We start from the raw sequence: 19611 nt of genomic DNA, 5'->3' as shown, positions 1-19611 counted from the left end.
CTAGTTCGTGGGTTAACGGTACAACGCATGGGAGGGATTATCAATCAAGGAGAGATTAACAGCAAAGCGTTACTAACCGTAACAAACAAGTTTGTGAAGGTGTAAAGTAAACATGTACTTGTAGATAAGAAACTGTAAATTTATTAAAAAAGAAAAAATGAATTTTTTAATAATTGAATAGGTTTTAAAACTTTATAAAAATAAACATGACTTCTGCAGATTGTGGCGTATTGCGGACTGGTCTCCAATCCATTAGTTCTTTAAGACAAAGTTTACCTTCCGCAAATACATATGATTTTGCGAGGAAAGATGATATGGAATTTGAGAGACAGATGGACAAACTTTGTATTTGGTTGGAGAAATGGGATCATAAACAGGTAAACATTCTACCTTCATTATAAGTTTTTGTTCTTTTTCTTCAAAAGACAAAAACAAACTTGTGTAGAGTAGCAATTTAAAAAACAAATGTTAAAATAGGCCATGTAGATCTAGTATATCAGTTTTAAAATAAAGCTAAAAGATCTCTTATTTGATAGCCTATACTATGGGTAAAATATAAAAATGTTAATTTCATTAAATCGTATCTGTTGATTTAAAAGTTGGTAGCTGTCTACATTTAAAATTATAAGTCCACAGATTCAGCCAATAACGATTTCTGTTTACTATTTCAAAGTGAAAAATTTAATCATATAGTAAAAAATTTTGTCAAGGGTTCGATCCGTGGATGCCAATTTAACATTTACAAGGACCTCCTTTTTTTTTGTCCCATCCGAACAACTAGATACTTTTCCTTCTCAAGGCCTCTGTTCTGCATCACTGACAAGGGGAAACCACGCGCTGGTAGGTTACTTGAAAATTAACTGTATATTATTATGAAAATAAATGATCTGAAGAAAAGCAATCGAAATATAAAAAATATACATGTAGTTTCAAAAATAAATTAATTACAGAATCATAATATTACACTTTTTTAATATTTACATGGATATATTTCATTTTTGCTAATATTTTAAATATATGCATACATATTTTAAATAATGGAAATGATGGTCCCAGTAAGCCAAGCATGTGTTCCGTTCCCAGTCAGCCCCAAATCCGGTCTCAGTCAGCCTGGTCCCTATCAGCTATGGTCCCAATCAACCGCATAAGCTTATACTTAATAAACCTCGATCTCAAAATAGACAAATATGTATATGATTGAAAATCATGCAATTGTTTAAAAGTATTTTGTCCAATTTCATATTTCAGTTTGTGAAGTTTTGGTGATGAATAAAAACACCCAAAAACTATTTAACAATAATGAATTTAAATTCATTGTGTGGTTTAATTAAGACCTCTTATATATATTTGATACAAATTTTAAACAAAAAGTTAGAGAGAGAGAGAGAAATGGGTTTAACATCCACTCTACACAGACTAGGTCATTTCGGAACTAACATATGGTTTAAATTTATTTCAATAATTCGCTTGCGCGTAAGGGTCTTTAGCAGTGGGTGGAAACCGGAGGACCCGGAGAAAACCCACGAGGTTGGACAGAAACCCTAATCCTCGTCACGTACAACTGGGGATTCGAAACCACGCCAGTTGACTTATAATGACAGACCTTATACAATAAGTTAGTATGTTCCATGTTTACAATATCTAATAATACATGTATTATTCTTATATTATACATGATAATAAAAGGTTCCAATCCAGTTACTGTAGCTAGAATTCAATCCCTGCATTGTCCGAGAAAGTTCATCACAATTTTTCAACATGGTTTCCCCTTGTTAGTGGTGCAGGGCGGAGTGCCTGACATGGACAAATATCTAGTCTTTAGGATGGGATGAAAAACCGAGGTCCTGAGTATACATTGGCATGCACGTAAAAGATCCCCTGGCAGTTGGAAAATCGACTTAAGAATAGGTCATAGTACCGCTGTCTGGGCAAAATTTCCCTCATAGCACACTGTAGGGGGTATGCTTATAAATTTCTTCATTTAATGAGACATGTATACCCTCAATAACTGGCTCATTAAATGTCTATATGCTTAACAAACTGGTTGGAATGTATTCTATATTATCCCTTATTATTATGATATCTCCACAATTGTAAGGTGCTAAAAGCTATGTAATGATCAGATCTGTTTGTGAAGAAACAACTTAAATCTTATATTGACATAATTTATTGGTGTTTGGAATTCAATAGTGATCAAACATCGATCACACTGGCTTAATAGAGGATGTATTAGTCCAGACAGGTCAGCAAACAATAGAGTACAGTATGATTCGAATAAAGTACACAGTAATTTATCAGGTGTATTCAGGTAAAATACGAAGCTTAGTATACTAGAATAAGTACACAGTAATTTATCAGGTGTGTTCAGGTAAAATACGAGGCTTAGTAAGGTAGAATAAGATATGGTTAATACGACAAGACTTTATTGTACTGTTATTATTTTATGATCTGTAGATTGTTGTATATGGCTATTGTTAGACGATATATAAGCGTATTTTGTTAAATAAGACTACAAATAGATCAAGAAAAGTGACCCAGTGTTCTTTATAGAATAGATTTTTTGTTGCAATTTTACTTTGAATAAGTCAATATATATATTATTACACTTTTAACTTGATTTTATTAGAATGGGTACATCAGGTATATTATTTTATTATTACCATATGTGAATAAGTTTAGATTAGATCCATCAGTTTTAATATGAAATATCTTAATAAAAACATTGTTAGTTGATGGTACTACTGTCCCTGTAGGGTTATTAATTATTTCTGTAACATTGTATAGTCTATAATTCACTTTTCTTGAAATAACCAAGAAAATATCAGGCCCTGATCCAGGGGGAATGGACGCACACGGCGCACGCCCCCCCCCCTTTTTTTTGCGGTGGCAAACAATTTTTTGCCCCATATATTCTCACGGTAAAGGAGAACAAAAATATTTAAAAATAATTTAATACTTTACTCCGAAACGAGCCGGTTGGTGACTTGGTTGATTGCCCGTCAGTCCGCCCACCGAGGGCCGGGCTTCGCACTCCCAAGTGGGAGCAGCACCCCCCCCCCCCTTTCTGAAAATCCTGGATATCCTCCCCTGAATATATATTTGATATAAATGTGTTTTTTGTTTCAATTTTGCTTACAATGTATTATCTTTCCATCAATATTTGTGAGTAAAAATAAATATCAGCATTCAATTATTATATTACTATACCCTGTATGTTGTTCGTTTTAATAGTAGGAGTTTTTTTCCTAATTATTCCAGTTGATCAATCAAGACATCTTAAGGCTTATAGATCTCTGTCAGAAGAAAGGGGAATTACTATCAGATATTTTATGGATAACAACTAAGTGTCTTGAGTATTTTGACTGTATTATTTTGTATGTTATTAATGAAGGATATTCATCTATCAGTCAAAGAACCCAAACATGACGATTCCCCGAATGTCCAACCTTGTGGGTTTTCTCCGGGCCCTCTGATTTCCTCCCACTGCTAAAAAAACCCTACAAACCAATTTTTATAATAAACCTCTCTCTCTCTCTCTCTCTCTCTCTCTCTCTCCAAACATGACCAAATAAAAGCTAAATATGGAGTTTCAAAACATACACAATCAAAAGTACTTTTGCAAAAATATATTTCTGGTCCAAAAATTATTTAAACAAATTGATCAATTCCAAATCAAAACACTGCAAAACTACAATATTGTGTAAGTTGAATCTTTAAGAGGGATATCAGTCCATAAGTGATTCAGTTCCATTCGGCATTGATAAAGGTGTTATGAATTAAAGATTTGCCAACATTCAGCATCCTCTGCAGATAATTTAAACGGGAGATGTTGAAGTATATCTTTGCTAAAATCTTTTGATGGACCCCTTATTAATCCAATTGAATCCAAGCCAGGAGATTATATCTACTGTTAATATTTTGATTTTTTTTTCTTATTTAGATGTTGAATAATTAATTTGAATTCAGCTTAACCTGGATTAAGCTGTGGAAAATTTGATATTTTCCCCAAAACACAAATGAAACACATGGCCATTTAAAGTTTATATTGCTTTTAATTGATTTCACAATTACACATTTATTGTACATGTAATGATAATTCTGGTATCCTTTTAGTACAGGGGTCACCATTTACTAAACTACGGCCCGCGGACCGGATCCTGTCTGTGACGTCAGTTTGTCCAGTCTGCTGTCTGTTGCATGCTGAAAAAAAAGCCCATGGGTATGCGTTGTTGCTAGGCCACGGTTTTATTTATGTGCAGGGTTGTTAAAGACCAGAAACACTGCTGCCCTATGATTGGCTGGTATGTATTTCGCACGACGTCAGTTTCACAAATTTCATTAACTTTTGTGTTGCCTACGGTATATGGCTTACTTTTAATGCAATTCAACTACCGGTATGTGCGCACTAGATGTGATATGTCTCATTACATCGTAAACTTTGTATAAATGTTTTAACTTGGTGACATTTTGGTAAGATTAAAAGATGTTATTGTTTTTATTATTTTGTGTATTTCATGTATTGATAAATAAATAGAATGACTCCTTATTTTTTGTGTACATTCAGTGAATTCTGTATTCAGTGTATTGTATTGAACAAAATATTTATCCAGCCTGCGCTCGTCATTCTTTCAGTTATATCTGCCCCACTATGAAAAAAGAGGTTTTTGAATACATGTATTTGGATGTGCTGACATTAAAATAGTGCATGTATATTTTTTACTTGAAAATTATATGTCAAAAATTTGTTGTGTTGTACCTTTAATGATTTTCTTTTTATATTTAATTGTAGAGATGTCAGATATTAGAAAAACTTCTACAACAAAGTACTTATACACAGTTCCAGTTTCTATATACAGTGATGCAGCCATCCCTTCATCGAGATCTCATGTATACAGCTCAAACTGTATTTCCTACCATAGATTTTACACCAGTCAGTACACATACTAGTCGGGAATATAAGGTGAACAAAACTTTACAGATTAAAGGAGCTAAAGCGCTAATATTTGGGACCTACATGTAGAAAGTGACACAAATAGGTTGTAATGCATATAATAATGTAATATGAAAGTATATAGACTGATTTACATTCAGTCAATTGTTTTTACTGTAATCAGTTATAACTGTATGTTCGGCGAAATGTGCCAAAAATCTCAATCAAATGGCAATCTCTAGTGTCTCGTTATTCCAGTATACACCGATAGTATTTATTGCGCATGCTCTGCAGATAAGAATATGGCGTCACCGTTTGACATGACTTGTTGAATATGTTTAGCCTCGTTCTCCGAGTCCCTTAATTGTACCAATGGTAAACTGTTTATTTTGTCTTAAATATTGGATATTGGGATGAAAAACCGAGGTCCAATGTACACATTGGCGTGCACATAAAATATCCCATGACAATTGGAATTCGATATAAGAGTAGGTTGTAGTGCCGCTGTCTGGGCAAAAATTCCCTCATAGCGCACTGTATGGCGTATATGCCCGTCTTCATTAGCCCAGTTCGGAGCAGAACAATAGGACGTTAAACCCCATTTCATTTCATAGTAGGATGGGAGTCCACCAAAAACTATTCAAGTGCCTTTTTATTCACATTTTTATAATGAGTAGTAAATAGAATAATAATGAAATGCTCAATAGAGCATTTGTGTGAGTTTGGTCCAAGATAATTTCTGCACAGGCTTTTAGAATCACTCCTCACTCTTTTGGAAAACTTCCTGGATAGTAGCTAGCATAGTGATGTCCTAAGATGATTGACTCCATTCTTGAGTTCACTATTCCCATTAAAAGTCATTTTGATTTATTTTTATAGGAGAAGGTTAAAAAGATTCGTAAAGGAAATATACATCGAGTGAAAAGTGCCTACCTTCAGTTAGATGAGGAAGTAAAAGCCTGGTTAACAGAAAACTCAACAAAGTTACCGCCTATAGAAAATAACACAGTTAAAACAAAAGATTTGTAAGTGAATTTTGGCCAGTTAAAAGAATTTAATGTTTCATGAAATTAATGCAATCTAAAAGGTGTCAACATGGAAATGTATTGAATTGATTGTGACCTGCTGTCTAATACAGTGGCTTGGAACTTGAGAGAGAGAGAGAGAGAGAGAGAGAGAGAGCGGGAGAGAGAGACTCACACAAACTAGGTCATTTCGGGACTATCATATGCTTCAATTTTATTCCAATAATTCACTTGTGCGTAGGGGTCTTTAGCAGTGGGAGGAAACCGGAGGACCCAGAGAAAACCCACGAGGTTGGACATACAACCAAGGAATCGAAACCACGCCTGTTGACTCAATGACAGACCTTATGATACAATGCACACACGCTGGAGTAAGTTTTGAATTAATTCTGTTTTTAAAAATGTTTTCTCTATTTATTGTAGAACACATAAAACATCACCATCAAGACTGACAACACTACAGCTGACAAGTAACAGATCACCACGGTTACACCGTCATGTATCTTTGAGGAGTGAACGGCAATTAACAGATAAAAAAGATAAATCTCAGTATGTATTACTTTCAGGCCTGGAAATAACGGTTTTAGATGTATCTGACAAAATGTCAGACACTAATGAAATAGTTCCTGACATTTTCAACTTATTGCTGGACATGTATTAATAATATCAGTAAAAAAGACAAACCAGTGCTGGACTAAATGACAGGCACCAGAGGTTTTGTGCCTGACAAAGTCTGAATCTGTGCCTGACATTGTCAGTGAAAGGTGCCTTATTTCCAGCCTTGATTAATTTGTATTAAAATGAAACCTGAATTAACTCAACGATAATTTTTATATTGAGTGAAATATTATTCAGTATAAATAAATCATCAGACGATTGTTCAAATACTTCGTTGAATTTCATATCTTTTGCTTTACAAGAAAGGGGGGTTAGCTGGCCGAACGGTTTAACGCGTGCACTTTAACAATTCTGTCATTGAATCAAGTTTTGTGATTTCGATTCCCCGCTTGTACATGACAAGGAGTAGGATTGCCTGTCCAACCTCGTGGGTTTTTACCATGTCCTCCAGTTTCCTCTCACTGCTAAAGAAACCTATGCGCGAGTTCTTTAAATAAAATTGAACCTTGTTTTAGTCCCAAAATGACTGAATGGATGTTAAAGCAGGGTTGCGAATACCTGTAACTGCACGCTACACACACTTTACTGACCACAAAGTTATGGCGGTATTTTGAAATATAGAAATGTTTAAAGATTCTCATTTTAATATGTCCTCATGGAAATATATCATAGATTCAGTTGTCTATTTATGTCTATTACAGTTTGAATTTACCAATACGACGTCATCTACAGGAAATCAGTGATGTTGACACAAATAGTAGTAATCTTAGTATATCTACTATGAGTTCGGTGCCATCAGAAGCTATCTTCATCACAGCTGTAAGTAGAATTCGAACATTTTATTATTAATTGGATGGTCCAGATACTTCTCCTTTCAAATTAGAAAATATATATCGAGAAAGAGAGAAATGGGGTTTAACGTCCACTTGACACAAACTAGGTCATTTTGGGACTAACATATGGTTCAATTTTATTTCAATAATTCCCTTGTGCATAGGGGTCTTTAGCAGTGGGAGGAAACCGGAAGACCCGGAGAAAACCCACAAGGTTGGACAGGCGACTCTATTCCTTGTCACGTACAACCAGGGAATCGAAACCACGCAGAAATTATAGATATTTATGTTGAAAGAACAAAGGTTTTTAAAATATTGAGAGATATCAACAAGACATGTAAATTCTATAGAACTTTAATTCTTGATTCTTTTATTCATTTTTGATTATTTGGTTTTATTTCATACATTGTAACATTGTAAAGTACCCCTGAACACAGGAGGGCGATATAAAATTTATAAAAATAAACACACTTATATGGATACCTGTATGTGTATTGAAACGTAGCATGTTAATAAAATTCAGAAGTAGTATATCCATATAAGTGTGTTTATTTGTAGTGAAATCTATTTATATATATGTCTTATAAGGATTATAAAATTTATAATAATTAATAATAGTATATATACACCTTTAGAGCACTAGTTTCGAATTTGTCATTGTAATTAATATTCTATTACACACTGGAAAAGCACCTGCCACATGCACATGATTTATAATGATATATTTGGGATTTCAGAAAGGAACAGTAAAGACAAGTTCACTATCTGATGAAGCTAAGATATTGTTAAATTGGTATACAAATGATTGGTCAGGTAAATAGTTTTCAAATCCTGTAATTTTTAAAGGAATAGAAATGTAGAAAAAGATCTTTAATGAAATATGAAAATTAGATATCAACATAAATGACTCTATTCAATAAAATAAATGCACTGGCCCCGACTTCACAAAGCATTCTCAACTTTCAATCACTGTTTATGAGAAATATCTTTGATCCAGAAACACAAAAATTTACACATAGTTTCTTATTGATGTATTTGATACATTAAAACAACAAAAGTTTTATAAAGGGCTGTATATTAGTTAAAATAAGACAAACAATTTTGAGTAAATTCTTAACTTAAGTCTGAGAATGTTTTGTGAACTCGGGGCCTGGTGTTTGAATAAAACATTACCGGTGGTGTTGAATAGGCCCTTCAATCTATTTCAGTTTATTAGAAAAATATCTTTAAGTATCTTGCTTGGTGTACTTTATGGTACTTGTATCACTGTGGTACTTGTACAGGTTATTACAAGTTTATTGCATAGGGAAATTGATGTTATCAAGAAGGGGTGCAGAGTGCTTCTTTAAATTCCAAGAAAAATCATCAAAAGAGCACTTAATTATTGGAGCTGGGCATATATTTCTTTAAACTTTGCCATTGTCAGCATATGCTTTAAGAACATCAAAAAAGTTCAATTATAAGATCAGAACTTTTAATTATTTTAATGGTTTCTTCTGCTTATTAATTAATTCGGTGTAAGCCAATAGGCCAACTAGATGAATATTTATCATTAATATGAAAACGTGACCTGTATGTCGTTATTAAATAATAGAGAAGTAGTCATATCCATATATACCTTGTGTTGTGTTTTGTTATGAACAGAAATTTACATTTGGATGAAATTCGAGTACAGTAAAGTAGAGCCTAACGTTACTAGAGAATAAATTATAAACGGCTTTAATATAGCTCTCTAACTAAACATTAATTATATACTTTACCATTGATCTCTTGATCTTATCTAAATCTCTGTACAACTATTTTTAGAAGTTTCGTGCATGTTGAATATCTTATATAAGTAGAGGATTTATTATTTATGACTTGTGATCTTTAACATGCAATTAAATTATTACAGATAAAAGAAAAAATGAGTTTTTACACAAGTTGGTTGTGCTGCTAGATCCTAGACAACATTACTATCTCTCTAGTTTCTTATCAGTAAGTTAGACTTCAATAAATTATATAATGTATTAGACACTGATTCATATCAGCTGTTAACATAGACTAAATATAAGTGACTGTTCTTAAAGCTATAAAATATTAAAGTATCACAAGTGTCTTTGATCAAAGTCAGCACTTTGCAAGTTTATTGATTATGAATTGAATGCAATAAGCTAAGCTATAAAATAATTTGTATATAAAGAACAAGGCCATGCAAAGAAATATTTCTGGTTCTCAAACAATCTTTCCTAAAAATGTGTTTTTATTTTGTCAAATAATCACTGAGCTGGATGAATGAACGTCACATTTCAAGGCACTACATTTATCTCACGTTTTTTGATAGGAGTGTATGATTATCAAATATCTTTTATGATTATTGGTAACATTTATCAGGGTCTTGTACTTGATAATTGATCTTAAGGTACATTTCCGTTTAAATTTGAACTCCTGTAATTTGGGGAAAACATTTACATGCGGTAATTAATGAAACCCTGTTTATTGAATATTAATTAAAATAAGAACAGGTCATACACCTCTTTTTAATTGAGGAGGGAGTATGTGGGAACCAGAATGTTTTTAAGGCCTAAAGTTAGCAAAGAAAGTGAATTATCATACAAATAGTCAGATTTATAGTAATTATAACACTATTTTAACACTATCAATGGATGTGTCCAATAAATTATTTTTGAAATATATAAAATATTGGCATGGGAGAACTCTGTTTATCATATTAAAGTCAAAAAGACTTTTAAAAAATGTGTTATGTTTTCAATTCCATAATAATGAGACATTTTTGAGCAACAGTTAGGCTTAATGATTTTTTTGTAGCATTGCATTGGAACAAGAATAGATGAATAAATAGATTCTTATTCATTGAGGAAATGAAAACAATTATTTTTCATTTTTATATTGTTCACAATTTTCTTCTTTTTTTTAATAGGTAAAGCAGCATCGGGACTTTATAAAGCTTTTACCAGAAAAAATAGCTTTAAAGATACTTAGTTATCTGAATCCAAAAGAATTATTACAAGCAAGAAGAGTAAGTTATTCAAGGTTTATTCATCATTTAAAGGGTACATGCATGTACAATTTGTGAGTCGCAGTGGCTCAGTCATTAAGGCACTGGTTCGCTAGCTTGGAGGTTTCTGGTTAGCTGCTGGTGTTGCCTGATAAAGTTTGTCAGGATTTTCTGGCACTGTTTCCCCACATGATGAATATGGTATCAAGAAATTTTTTTCATAACTCTGATTGTGAGAGTAGAGTTGTATTCTGCAATTACTAATAAAATTAAAAATGTTTTATGTGAAATTTCAAATTTTAATTTTCAGGTTAGTAAAACATGGAGAAAGTTTGCTGATAATAATGATATTTGGAAAACGAAATGTTCAGAGGTTAAAGTTGAAGTCCCAGCTGTTCCTGTATGGAAGGATATATATAGAGATAATATGTATCTTAGATTTAACTGGAATAGTGGAATATGTCATACAGTAGACTTAAAGGGACACACAGAGAAGTAAGTAGGATTAAAGAATACAAATGAAATGAAATGGGGCTTAACGTCCTACTGTTCTGCTCCGACTGTGCTAATAAACACAGGCAAATATTATGCTATGAGGAAAATTTTGTTTACCTGGGCAGTGGCGCTACAACCTACTCTTATATTGAATTCCAACCGTCAAGGGTTCTTTAATGTGCACGGCAATGTGTACACGGGATCTCGGTTTTTCATTCCATGCGAAAAACTATACGTTGTCCCTTGCCAGGCCCTTATGAACTTTCTCGGCCAATAAGGGGATCGAACACAGGACCGGAAGTAATCGAGCCAACATCTGACTCACTGAGCCCAACAAAAATATTCTGGTTCTTAGAAAATCTGATTGAGAGAGGGGATCAAGTGGCTAAGTGGGTAAGACGCTAGCTCGCTAGCCTGGAGGTCGGGTGTTCGATCCCTGCATTGGCCGAGACAGCTCATCCAGATTTTCCGGCGTGGTTCTCCCTTGTCAGTAATGCAGGACGGAGGGGCTGACAAGGAAAGCTGTCTAGTCATTCAGATGGGACGAAAAACCGAGGTCCCGTATACACATTGGCGTGCACGTAAAAGATCCCTTGGCAGTTGGAATTCGATATAAGAGTAGGCCGTAGTGCCACTGTCCGGCAAAATTTCCCTCATAGCACACTGTATGGTGTATGCCCAGGTTAGAAGCAGAACAGTAGGACGTTAAACTCCATTTCATTTCATTTCTGATTGAGGGAGAGGTTTTTATATTTTCATGGGATAACTGGGCAAAAAGACCATAAAAAAAACATCACATTTCAAGATTTTATATTTATCTCATGATCTGTGTATACATGTTGTTTATAGAAATTTAAGATTATCCAGTGTCATACAGTAGACTTAAAGGGACACACGGAGAAGTAAGTAGGACTAAAGAATACAAATGAAATGAAATGGGGTTTAACATTATCCAGTCTCATTAATTATTGTTAATAACAATTATTAGCTGCTGAAGTCATCAAAGATCATTCAGCAAGCGTCATTCAAGTTTATAAATAATATAGCATAATTTTTGTTTATCTGTGGCCATCCGAAGGAGGAGGGTCGGGTGACTGATTGGACTAATGTGTGCGCTTTAGATCATAAGGTCAAGTGGAGTGGTTTGGATCCCACAAATTTGAAATGAAATGAAATGGGATTTAATGTCCTACTTCCCACCTTCTTTCCTCCCACTCAGGCGATTTATTGAAATGAAATTCAACCATATGTTAGTCTTGAAATGATCTAGGTTGTGTTAAGTGGACGTTAAACTCCATTTCTCTTCTCTCTCTCTCTCCCGTCTGAAGGATGGTCTAACAAACATTAGTAATGACAACATACAGCTAGCAATCTATGGATGTCATGTTATTCTCTGTGTTAATGAAGACCAGGAGGGTTTGATGGTCAAATGGTTAGCTTGTGTGCCCTGTATCATAAGGTCTGTCATTGAGTCAACTGGTGTGGTTTCGACTCCCTGATTGTACGTGACAAGGAGTAGGGTGGCCTGTCCATCCTTGTGGGTTTTCTCCAGGTCCTTTGGTTTCCTCCCACTGTTAAAGACCCCTACGCACAAGCGAATTATTTGAAATAAGATTGAACCATATGTTTGTCCCGAAATGACCTGGTTTGTGTGGAGTGGTCTTAAATCTTTTTTTTATTATTTTTATTATTATTATTACAGCATGTTTATAGTGCACCCTTTCATATAACATGTTCAGGGGCACTTTACTAAGTGACAATGTAAATCACACATAAACAACAAGATTATGGGCATGTTAACGATTGTATACAGAGTCAGTTAAAAGCCTGATTAAATAAATGTGTTTTAAGTTGTTTTTTAAAAGAATATAGAGATGTACAACATCTTAAACTAATGAAGACCATCTCTATATTTTTCAGTGTTTTGTCTGTAATATTTGATAAAAATAGAGTTGTGAGTGGAAGTCTGGATAAAACTATTAAAGTCTGGAACATCAAGACTGGTGATCTTATTCAAACATTAAAAGGTCATACTAAGGGTATATGGTGTCTAAACTTTTTTACCAAGAATCTTCTTGTTTCTGGAGCATTTGATTGTACTATAAAGGTAAGACTATGATAAACATAACAAATATCTTGTCATCATCAAATAACACACCTTTTTTATGGTTAAAGGACAATATTGGTGCCAGTCATTATCACATATGTGATAGAGCTGGTTAAACACATTCCAAAAATAATTTTAACACAGAGATCATTGCTACCATAGCTGAGTAATACAGGTTTCCTGAATCGGAAGTGACGAACCTCAAAGGAAAACATGAGTCATCCCTCTATATAACTGACTGATGTGACGAGTGATAACAGATACACGGCCAAATTTCTGCTCACTAATAATTCCTTCGAAGACCAAAAGTAGTTATATGGGACTGTAAGAGGATACCTGACAATTCAATAAAGTAATTGAATGTCATTAGATAAGAGAACACGAGAAAAATAGAAATAGTCCGTACATTCCCTTGTTTATATTCATTCTATACCTTATAAAAACATGGTAATGCACAGACTTTTTCTGTTTTTCTTTCGTGGCAGTCAATTCTTTTTATAAATTGTCAGATATTCTCTCACAGTCTCACACAACAACTTTTGGTTTGTGTCAGTAGACGCTAAACCCATTTCTCTCTCTCTCTCTCTCTCTCTCTCAAATCATCTTTAATCTCTTGCCAACTACAATATTGTGAAAGATAATCTCTAAAAGGAATATCATACCAAAATGTTCATGTCTTTTCAGTATTTATAAAGCTATATAATGAATTGAAAATTTGACAACATTCTGTGTCTTCTGATGATGATTTAACGGGATATGATCAAAACATTTTTTGGGGGACCTTTTTTTTAATCCGATAGAATCCAAGCCAGCAGATCGTCAAATATATAATTAAATGTTATATAATCAATTTTATTACATTTTTTAGCCTTGATTAAAGTGTTAAATTTTAGTTATTGTTCTAAAAATGCAAGTGGTCTGATAATTTGATAGATTCACCCAGTTGTACTCTCAGATACATTATTACCTTGATGAAATAAACAAAGATTGTATCACGTCATTCATTTCCAGATAACAGTATTTTAAACTTTATCTCTTATTTTAATTCCAAAGATATAGAGGATATTTGTCGTTTTGTCGTGAATAACATATTTTATTTCATCGAGAAGCAAGAAAACTTATATTTTCACGAATGCGTAGCATGAGTGAAAATATAAACGTTTTCTTGCTTAGAGATGAAATAAAATATGTTATTCACGACAAAACGACAAATGTTCTATTTATTTTATGATTTTACGATCATTTTAGGTAAAAACAACATGGACTACTGCTAGCCAGTGGAATAACACTTTTATTTCACTGATAAAACACGGTATTCCACTACTGATCATAAAATAATTGATTTTATTTTTTTTCTGTATTAGATTTGGAATCTCAGAATGGGTACAGCAGCAAGAACATTACTAGGACATGAGGGACCGATATGGGCTATGGTTAGAAATAAAAATATTTTAGTTTCAGCATCACAAGATAAAACAGTAAGTTTCTAGTGTATTAGAGAAATACTTTATCCAACCCTCTACTTAAATGTTTATTATTATTATTGTGTTGGCCGAGAAAGTTCTCTAGAATTTTCCAGCGTGATTTCCGCTTGTCAGTGGTGCAGGACAGAGGTCCTGGCAAGGACAGCAATCTAATTGTTTGGATGGGATTCTTTTGTATATTCTACATATGTATGTTAGTTTTAAAATGTACTATGTCTTCACTGTTCTTGTTACAGGTCAAATGGTGTAACATGCGCATGTTAGATCATATGTCTGTCATTGAGTCTAGTGGCATGGTTTCAATTCCTGGCTTGAACGTGACAAGGAGTAGGGTCGTGTGTCCAACTTCATGGGTTTTCACTGAGTCTTCTGGTTTCCTCTCACTGCCAACGACCCCTACTTGAATTATTGAAATCAAATTGAACCAGATGTTAGTCCCGAAATAGCCTACTTTGTGTCAAGTGGACATTAAACCCCATTTCTCTCTGTTACAGGCAAGAGTATGGGATATTGGTAGATGTTTATTACTACAAACATTAAAGGGACACAATGCTGCTGTGTTTGCTGTTGATATGAATGAAGATGGAACGCTGACCCTAACCGGATCAGCAGATAGGGTAAGATACTATATATTGCAAATGTCTTTATTTCATTGTACAATAATATATTTTTGGTGATAAAAAGTTGAACAATCAAAATGACATCAGTCATTGATTAAAGTTCTATGTAATATGGTACACTTAGTGTGGTTTAATGGTCAAGAGCGAGACATTAAGTAATATGTTGAAACAACACGAGGGGCGTTAGTCTCGGGTTTTTGTTTCAACATATTACGCAATGTCTTAAGCTCAAGACCGTTAAACAACTTAAAATACAGACACTCGCACATGCTTTGAAAAATTTCAACTAGTATAAATAATGTACGCTTGGCACATTGCCCGCATCATTATTTGAAATAGTGGTACGCCAACATCGAAGGATGACGTCACATCTGCATTTTAAAAACAGACATATTTGTGCTCCACCAACTGATGTTTTGTCCACAGTGTCTTGTGGACTCCTTTGTATTATAAGGAAGAACTCTTATCAAAATTCTAAATTTTTTGGCAAAGTTATTTTTCTGTTTACGCTTAAACATTAAAATCAATAAATCTTGTGCATGCAATATAGGACAGAGTTTTTGATGCAATTTCTTAAAAACTTGGTGGGAGAATAAAGAATCAACCCATGTAAAAATTCAAAAGTTTTGGTATTTGAAAAATTTGTCCACGAATTGCATGTGACAATGTATAGGGTCACCTGCCTAACCTTGAGAGTTTTGCTTTTGGTACTCCTCCAACGTTTGTGTGCCAGTGAATTATTGAAATAAGAATATAACATGTTTGTTTCAAATGGATGTTAAACCTCATTCCTTTTTCTTTTCATGGTCTTAGAGTGTTAGAATCTGGGACACTAAATCTGGAAAGTGCAAGAAAGTTGTATGGGCTAGTCAGTCAACTTCCATCATGTCTGTTAGTTATAGTAAAGGTTTTTTTGCCTGTTGCTATGGAGAAACAATATGTCTGTATCGTGTAGAGGGAGCAAAGTTAGTCAACACATACCTTGAACACCATAAACGGTAGGTGAAAGACATTATAATAAAATTTCACCCATGTATATCTTTTTTATGGGGAGCCTCTTTATTAGTATTGAGCTACGATGGCTAAGTGGGTAATACGCTGGCTCGCTAGCTAGGAGGTCACATGTTCGATCCCTGCATTGGCCGAGAAAGTTCATCAGTGATGCAGGACTGAGGGCCTGACAAGGACAGCTGTCTAGTCATTCGAATGGGATGGGGTGGGGGGTGGATGGCTGAATGGTTAGCGTGCGCGCGCTGTATCATAAAGTCGACTGGCATGGTTTCGAATCCCCGGTTGTACGTGACAAGGAGTAGGGTCGCCTGTCCATCCTCGTGGGTTTTCTCCGGGTCCTCCGGTTTTCTCCCACTGCTAAAGACCCCTACGCGCAAGCGATTTATGTAAATAAAATAAAAACCATATGTTAGTCCCGAAATGACCTAGTTTGTGTCGAGTGGACGTTAAACCCCATTTCTCTCTCTCTCTCTCTCTTTTCCATCCTGGAAAAGCTCTACAAAAACATATCTGATTTTACAATTTTTAAATTGTATATCAATTTATGCTCTGAGGTATTCAGTATTAATGGAGCTGCGGTTAACCCCTTTGCTTTAGGTGAAAATAAAATGTTGAATTTGGTTGATTTGATGTATTATTTCGATTCGTGATGGGGCAAGATCTGTCCACCACCCCCCTCCCGCCGACTACGGGCCTGCATAAAAATATTCAATCACAGATTGTCGTCTCACGAAACAGATCAACATATAAAATCCAGTGATATCGATACTTGTATTTTAGATCCAAATTTAAGCGATCTGGTCATTTCAAGGTTGTACAAGTATTAATCATGTTTGTTAATTTTACAGGGTTGAAAGTATAAAGTTGAGTATAACTGATAGTAATAGTAGTAAACCTGAGGGTATAATAGTTAGTGCTGGTAAAGATGGTATGGTCAAATACTGGGATATAAATCAGTAAGTTTAACATACATTATGCAAAAGCTAAATCTGTCAATTGCAGGTCTTTATTTAGGCCTGAAATGTTATCGAAATTATTAATTAGACATTAATTAAGTTATCCAGACCATAATCAACTCTCGGTATTATCTTATGTGTTGGATTTTCACTGGATTGGAATCCAGTCTGCTGCTCAACGCTCATTGATGATTAAATCCAAAAATGGATAATCAAGACTATGGTTTTTATCGTACCGACTTTAGTAATACTGATCGAGGCTAGACTTAAAATTCAAAAGCTAATATCTCGGTTCATAGTGGAGCAATTTGACTGAAATTTTCAACATCTTCTATTTACGTTATCTACTTTTAAACTATTATAATGAGAACAGTCAACTCTTTATCTAATCTCCCATAATGTATTTTTAATCTTTTAAAGAATTAATTTATAAACAGAGCAGATTAAAGTCAAATAAAGAAGGGCTATAACTCTAAAAAAGTTCAAATACATTTTTGAAATCCAATAGTGTGAACAAGGACCATAAATGGAAAGTAAATTGGCTTCCTCCTTTCACTGATTTAACAATGGATATAAATTTCAAGCAGAATTAAGTTGTAATCTAATTTCAATTCTATTGTCATATGTATACAACATAGAGTAAAACTAATTTGTTTTTTGGGTTTTTTTCAGGGACACCAGTTTGAATACTTTTAGTGGACATGCCGAACAGATAAATTGTATACATTTTGATGAACTAAGAATAGCCAGTGCATCTTACGACCATAAAATAAGACTCTGGGATTTTAATGTATAAAGACGTTCATCCACTAATGTGCTCACATATAACCCATGACTCGCCTTGTAAATGAATTGAATAGTATCTTTAAGTGGCATTTACCAATTGTGAAACACATTAACAGAACACAATTTTTATTTTTAAAACAATCACTGGTTCTATTCGACAAGTACTCTCTTATCGTTATCATTGAGCTTGAAAACAATTCAAGGATACTTGTCGAAATATTGGGATTTTAGAATAAAACAAGCGATTGTTTTAAAAATAAAAATTGTGTTCTATTAAATGAATCAGAAGGAGGAAAACTGAATTTTTTAACTACCTTCTATGAATTTGAACCGTTATAAAATTCCATTTCTATCCAAATATGCTAGATTGTGTTCCGATATAAGTTAAATTTTACCATGATATTTTTTGAAACGCATGTATGTTTAAGAGATATCTATATTTTTGTATTCAAACTATTTTATTAAAGCTTATATATACCTTCCATATAAATCCAATGTCTCCCAGCAATGCATTTGAATCTGTAAATAATGTAATGATATTTATGCTATGTGTCTTTGTGCCAAATATTATGTTATCGTTATTGAATATCTGTATATAGCACTGTGATAATTTATGTAATATTATAATATACACTATTAATTAAGGATGTAACGAGTCAAAAAAAATTGAACCGGTTAACCGATGGGCAAAAAACCGACCGTGACCGGTCAACCGATTCACATTTTAGTTGCGGAGTTATTAATCGCCGGACCGTACGCAGGATTAAAGTTTACTTTTTCACACTGTTTAACTTCGTTTTGAATATAAGAAGAGTTTATTTATTGCAGCTTATTTTGTTTTTCATTCAAATTTCTCGGAAGGAAACATTGCGTCGTCTAACAGTCAAAAAGGTCATGGTCTCACGTGGTCGTCACTCGCCCAGTAGCACATGCCGTTGTGTGACAGATCGGAAAATTGATACAATATTATTAGTGTTCGACCCGTTATAAATATAGGAATATTCTATGGCCCCACCTACCTCCATCTCAATGTGCAATGTTATAATGTAATCCATTAATAAAATATTTAATTCGACGTCTTTATTCGCGCGCACGGCATTACTTTCATTTTCATACGCATTTAATAGTCAACCTGTAGTCAAGATTACCCAGCCTGAAGATACAACGCAATAAGTCGCTCTTTTCTGGAGAGTCTTAGATCACGGTCAAAACATTATTATAACTTACATAATTTATATTTATAAATATTGCCGTATTAAAAGCTAATACTATAAAATTTGTATGTTTACCACACGTGACTGAACATGTGACCCCATCGAGCCAATGAAATGACGAAAAGATTATACCATTTGGCCACATGCCAGAGGGACGAAAGATACTTTGTTTACGGCATAATTTTTCTACTACGTTTTCGAGCAGCGAACACGACCGTTTTATTACCGGGAAATTTTTGTATCAACGTGTAATATGAACAAGAGAGCCTGGGCTAATGCTAGTTTACTACTAGGTCGATATACACTGACATTGTTATATAGAACGAATAACGGTCACAGGAATATCGAACCGGTCTGGTTGCAGAACCGAACCGTAACCGGTCAACCGAGTAACCGTTTACATCCTTACTATTAATATATCTATTAAACCCAATTTGTTGTTATTTTTATAAGCCCATATTTAAATGGGGATGGGGGGGGTGGGTGGATGGCTGAATGGTTAGCATATGTGCACGCTTTATCATAAGGTCTGTC

The 19611-nt window shown here is 34.1% G+C and overlaps 1 protein-coding gene across 2 annotated transcripts; it reads left to right on the top strand.

Moving 5' to 3' along the window:
• Positions 1 to 4: 4 nt before the first annotated feature.
• On the top strand, positions 5 to 19480 carry LOC126809698 (uncharacterized). Of its 2 annotated transcripts, none has more exons than XM_050534426.2 (15): positions 5 to 377; positions 4790 to 4960; positions 5810 to 5955; positions 6379 to 6504; positions 7275 to 7392; positions 8144 to 8219; positions 9301 to 9383; positions 10327 to 10425; positions 10715 to 10899; positions 12820 to 13006; positions 14371 to 14484; positions 14985 to 15107; positions 15924 to 16108; positions 16970 to 17077; positions 17750 to 19480. In XM_050534426.2, the coding sequence occupies exons 1-15, from the start codon at positions 207 to 209 to the stop codon at positions 17871 to 17873; spliced, it is 2016 nt and encodes a 671-aa protein (XP_050390383.2). In that variant the 5' UTR covers positions 5 to 206; the 3' UTR covers positions 17874 to 19480. The 2 variants fall into 2 exon arrangements, with proteins under 2 accessions (XP_050390383.2, XP_050390384.2); XM_050534427.2 differs by lacking the exon at positions 5 to 377 and adding an exon at positions 4169 to 4301.
• The last annotated feature ends 131 nt before the right edge of the window (positions 19481 to 19611 follow it).

The sequence above is a fragment of the Patella vulgata genome, chromosome 2 (assembly GCF_932274485.2).
Source record: "Patella vulgata chromosome 2, xgPatVulg1.2, whole genome shotgun sequence".
Classification (NCBI taxonomy): domain Eukaryota; kingdom Metazoa; phylum Mollusca; class Gastropoda; family Patellidae; genus Patella; species Patella vulgata.
The sequence above is the reverse complement of the archived record's forward strand: the minus strand, read 5'-3'. Positions and strand labels throughout refer to the sequence as shown.

Bases quoted from the DNA above. Each gene is read 5' to 3' on its own strand.
- LOC126809698 (XM_050534426.2), top strand. From the start codon at position 207: ATGACTTCTGCAGATTGTGGCGTATTGCGGACTGGTCTCCAATCCATT. The intron at 6,505-7,274 runs GTATGTATTACT...TGTCTATTACAG, and splicing joins GATAAAAAAGATAAATCTCA to TTTGAATTTACCAATACGAC. The intron at 10,426-10,714 runs GTAAGTTATTCA...TTTAATTTTCAG, and splicing joins AATTATTACAAGCAAGAAGA to GTTAGTAAAACATGGAGAAA.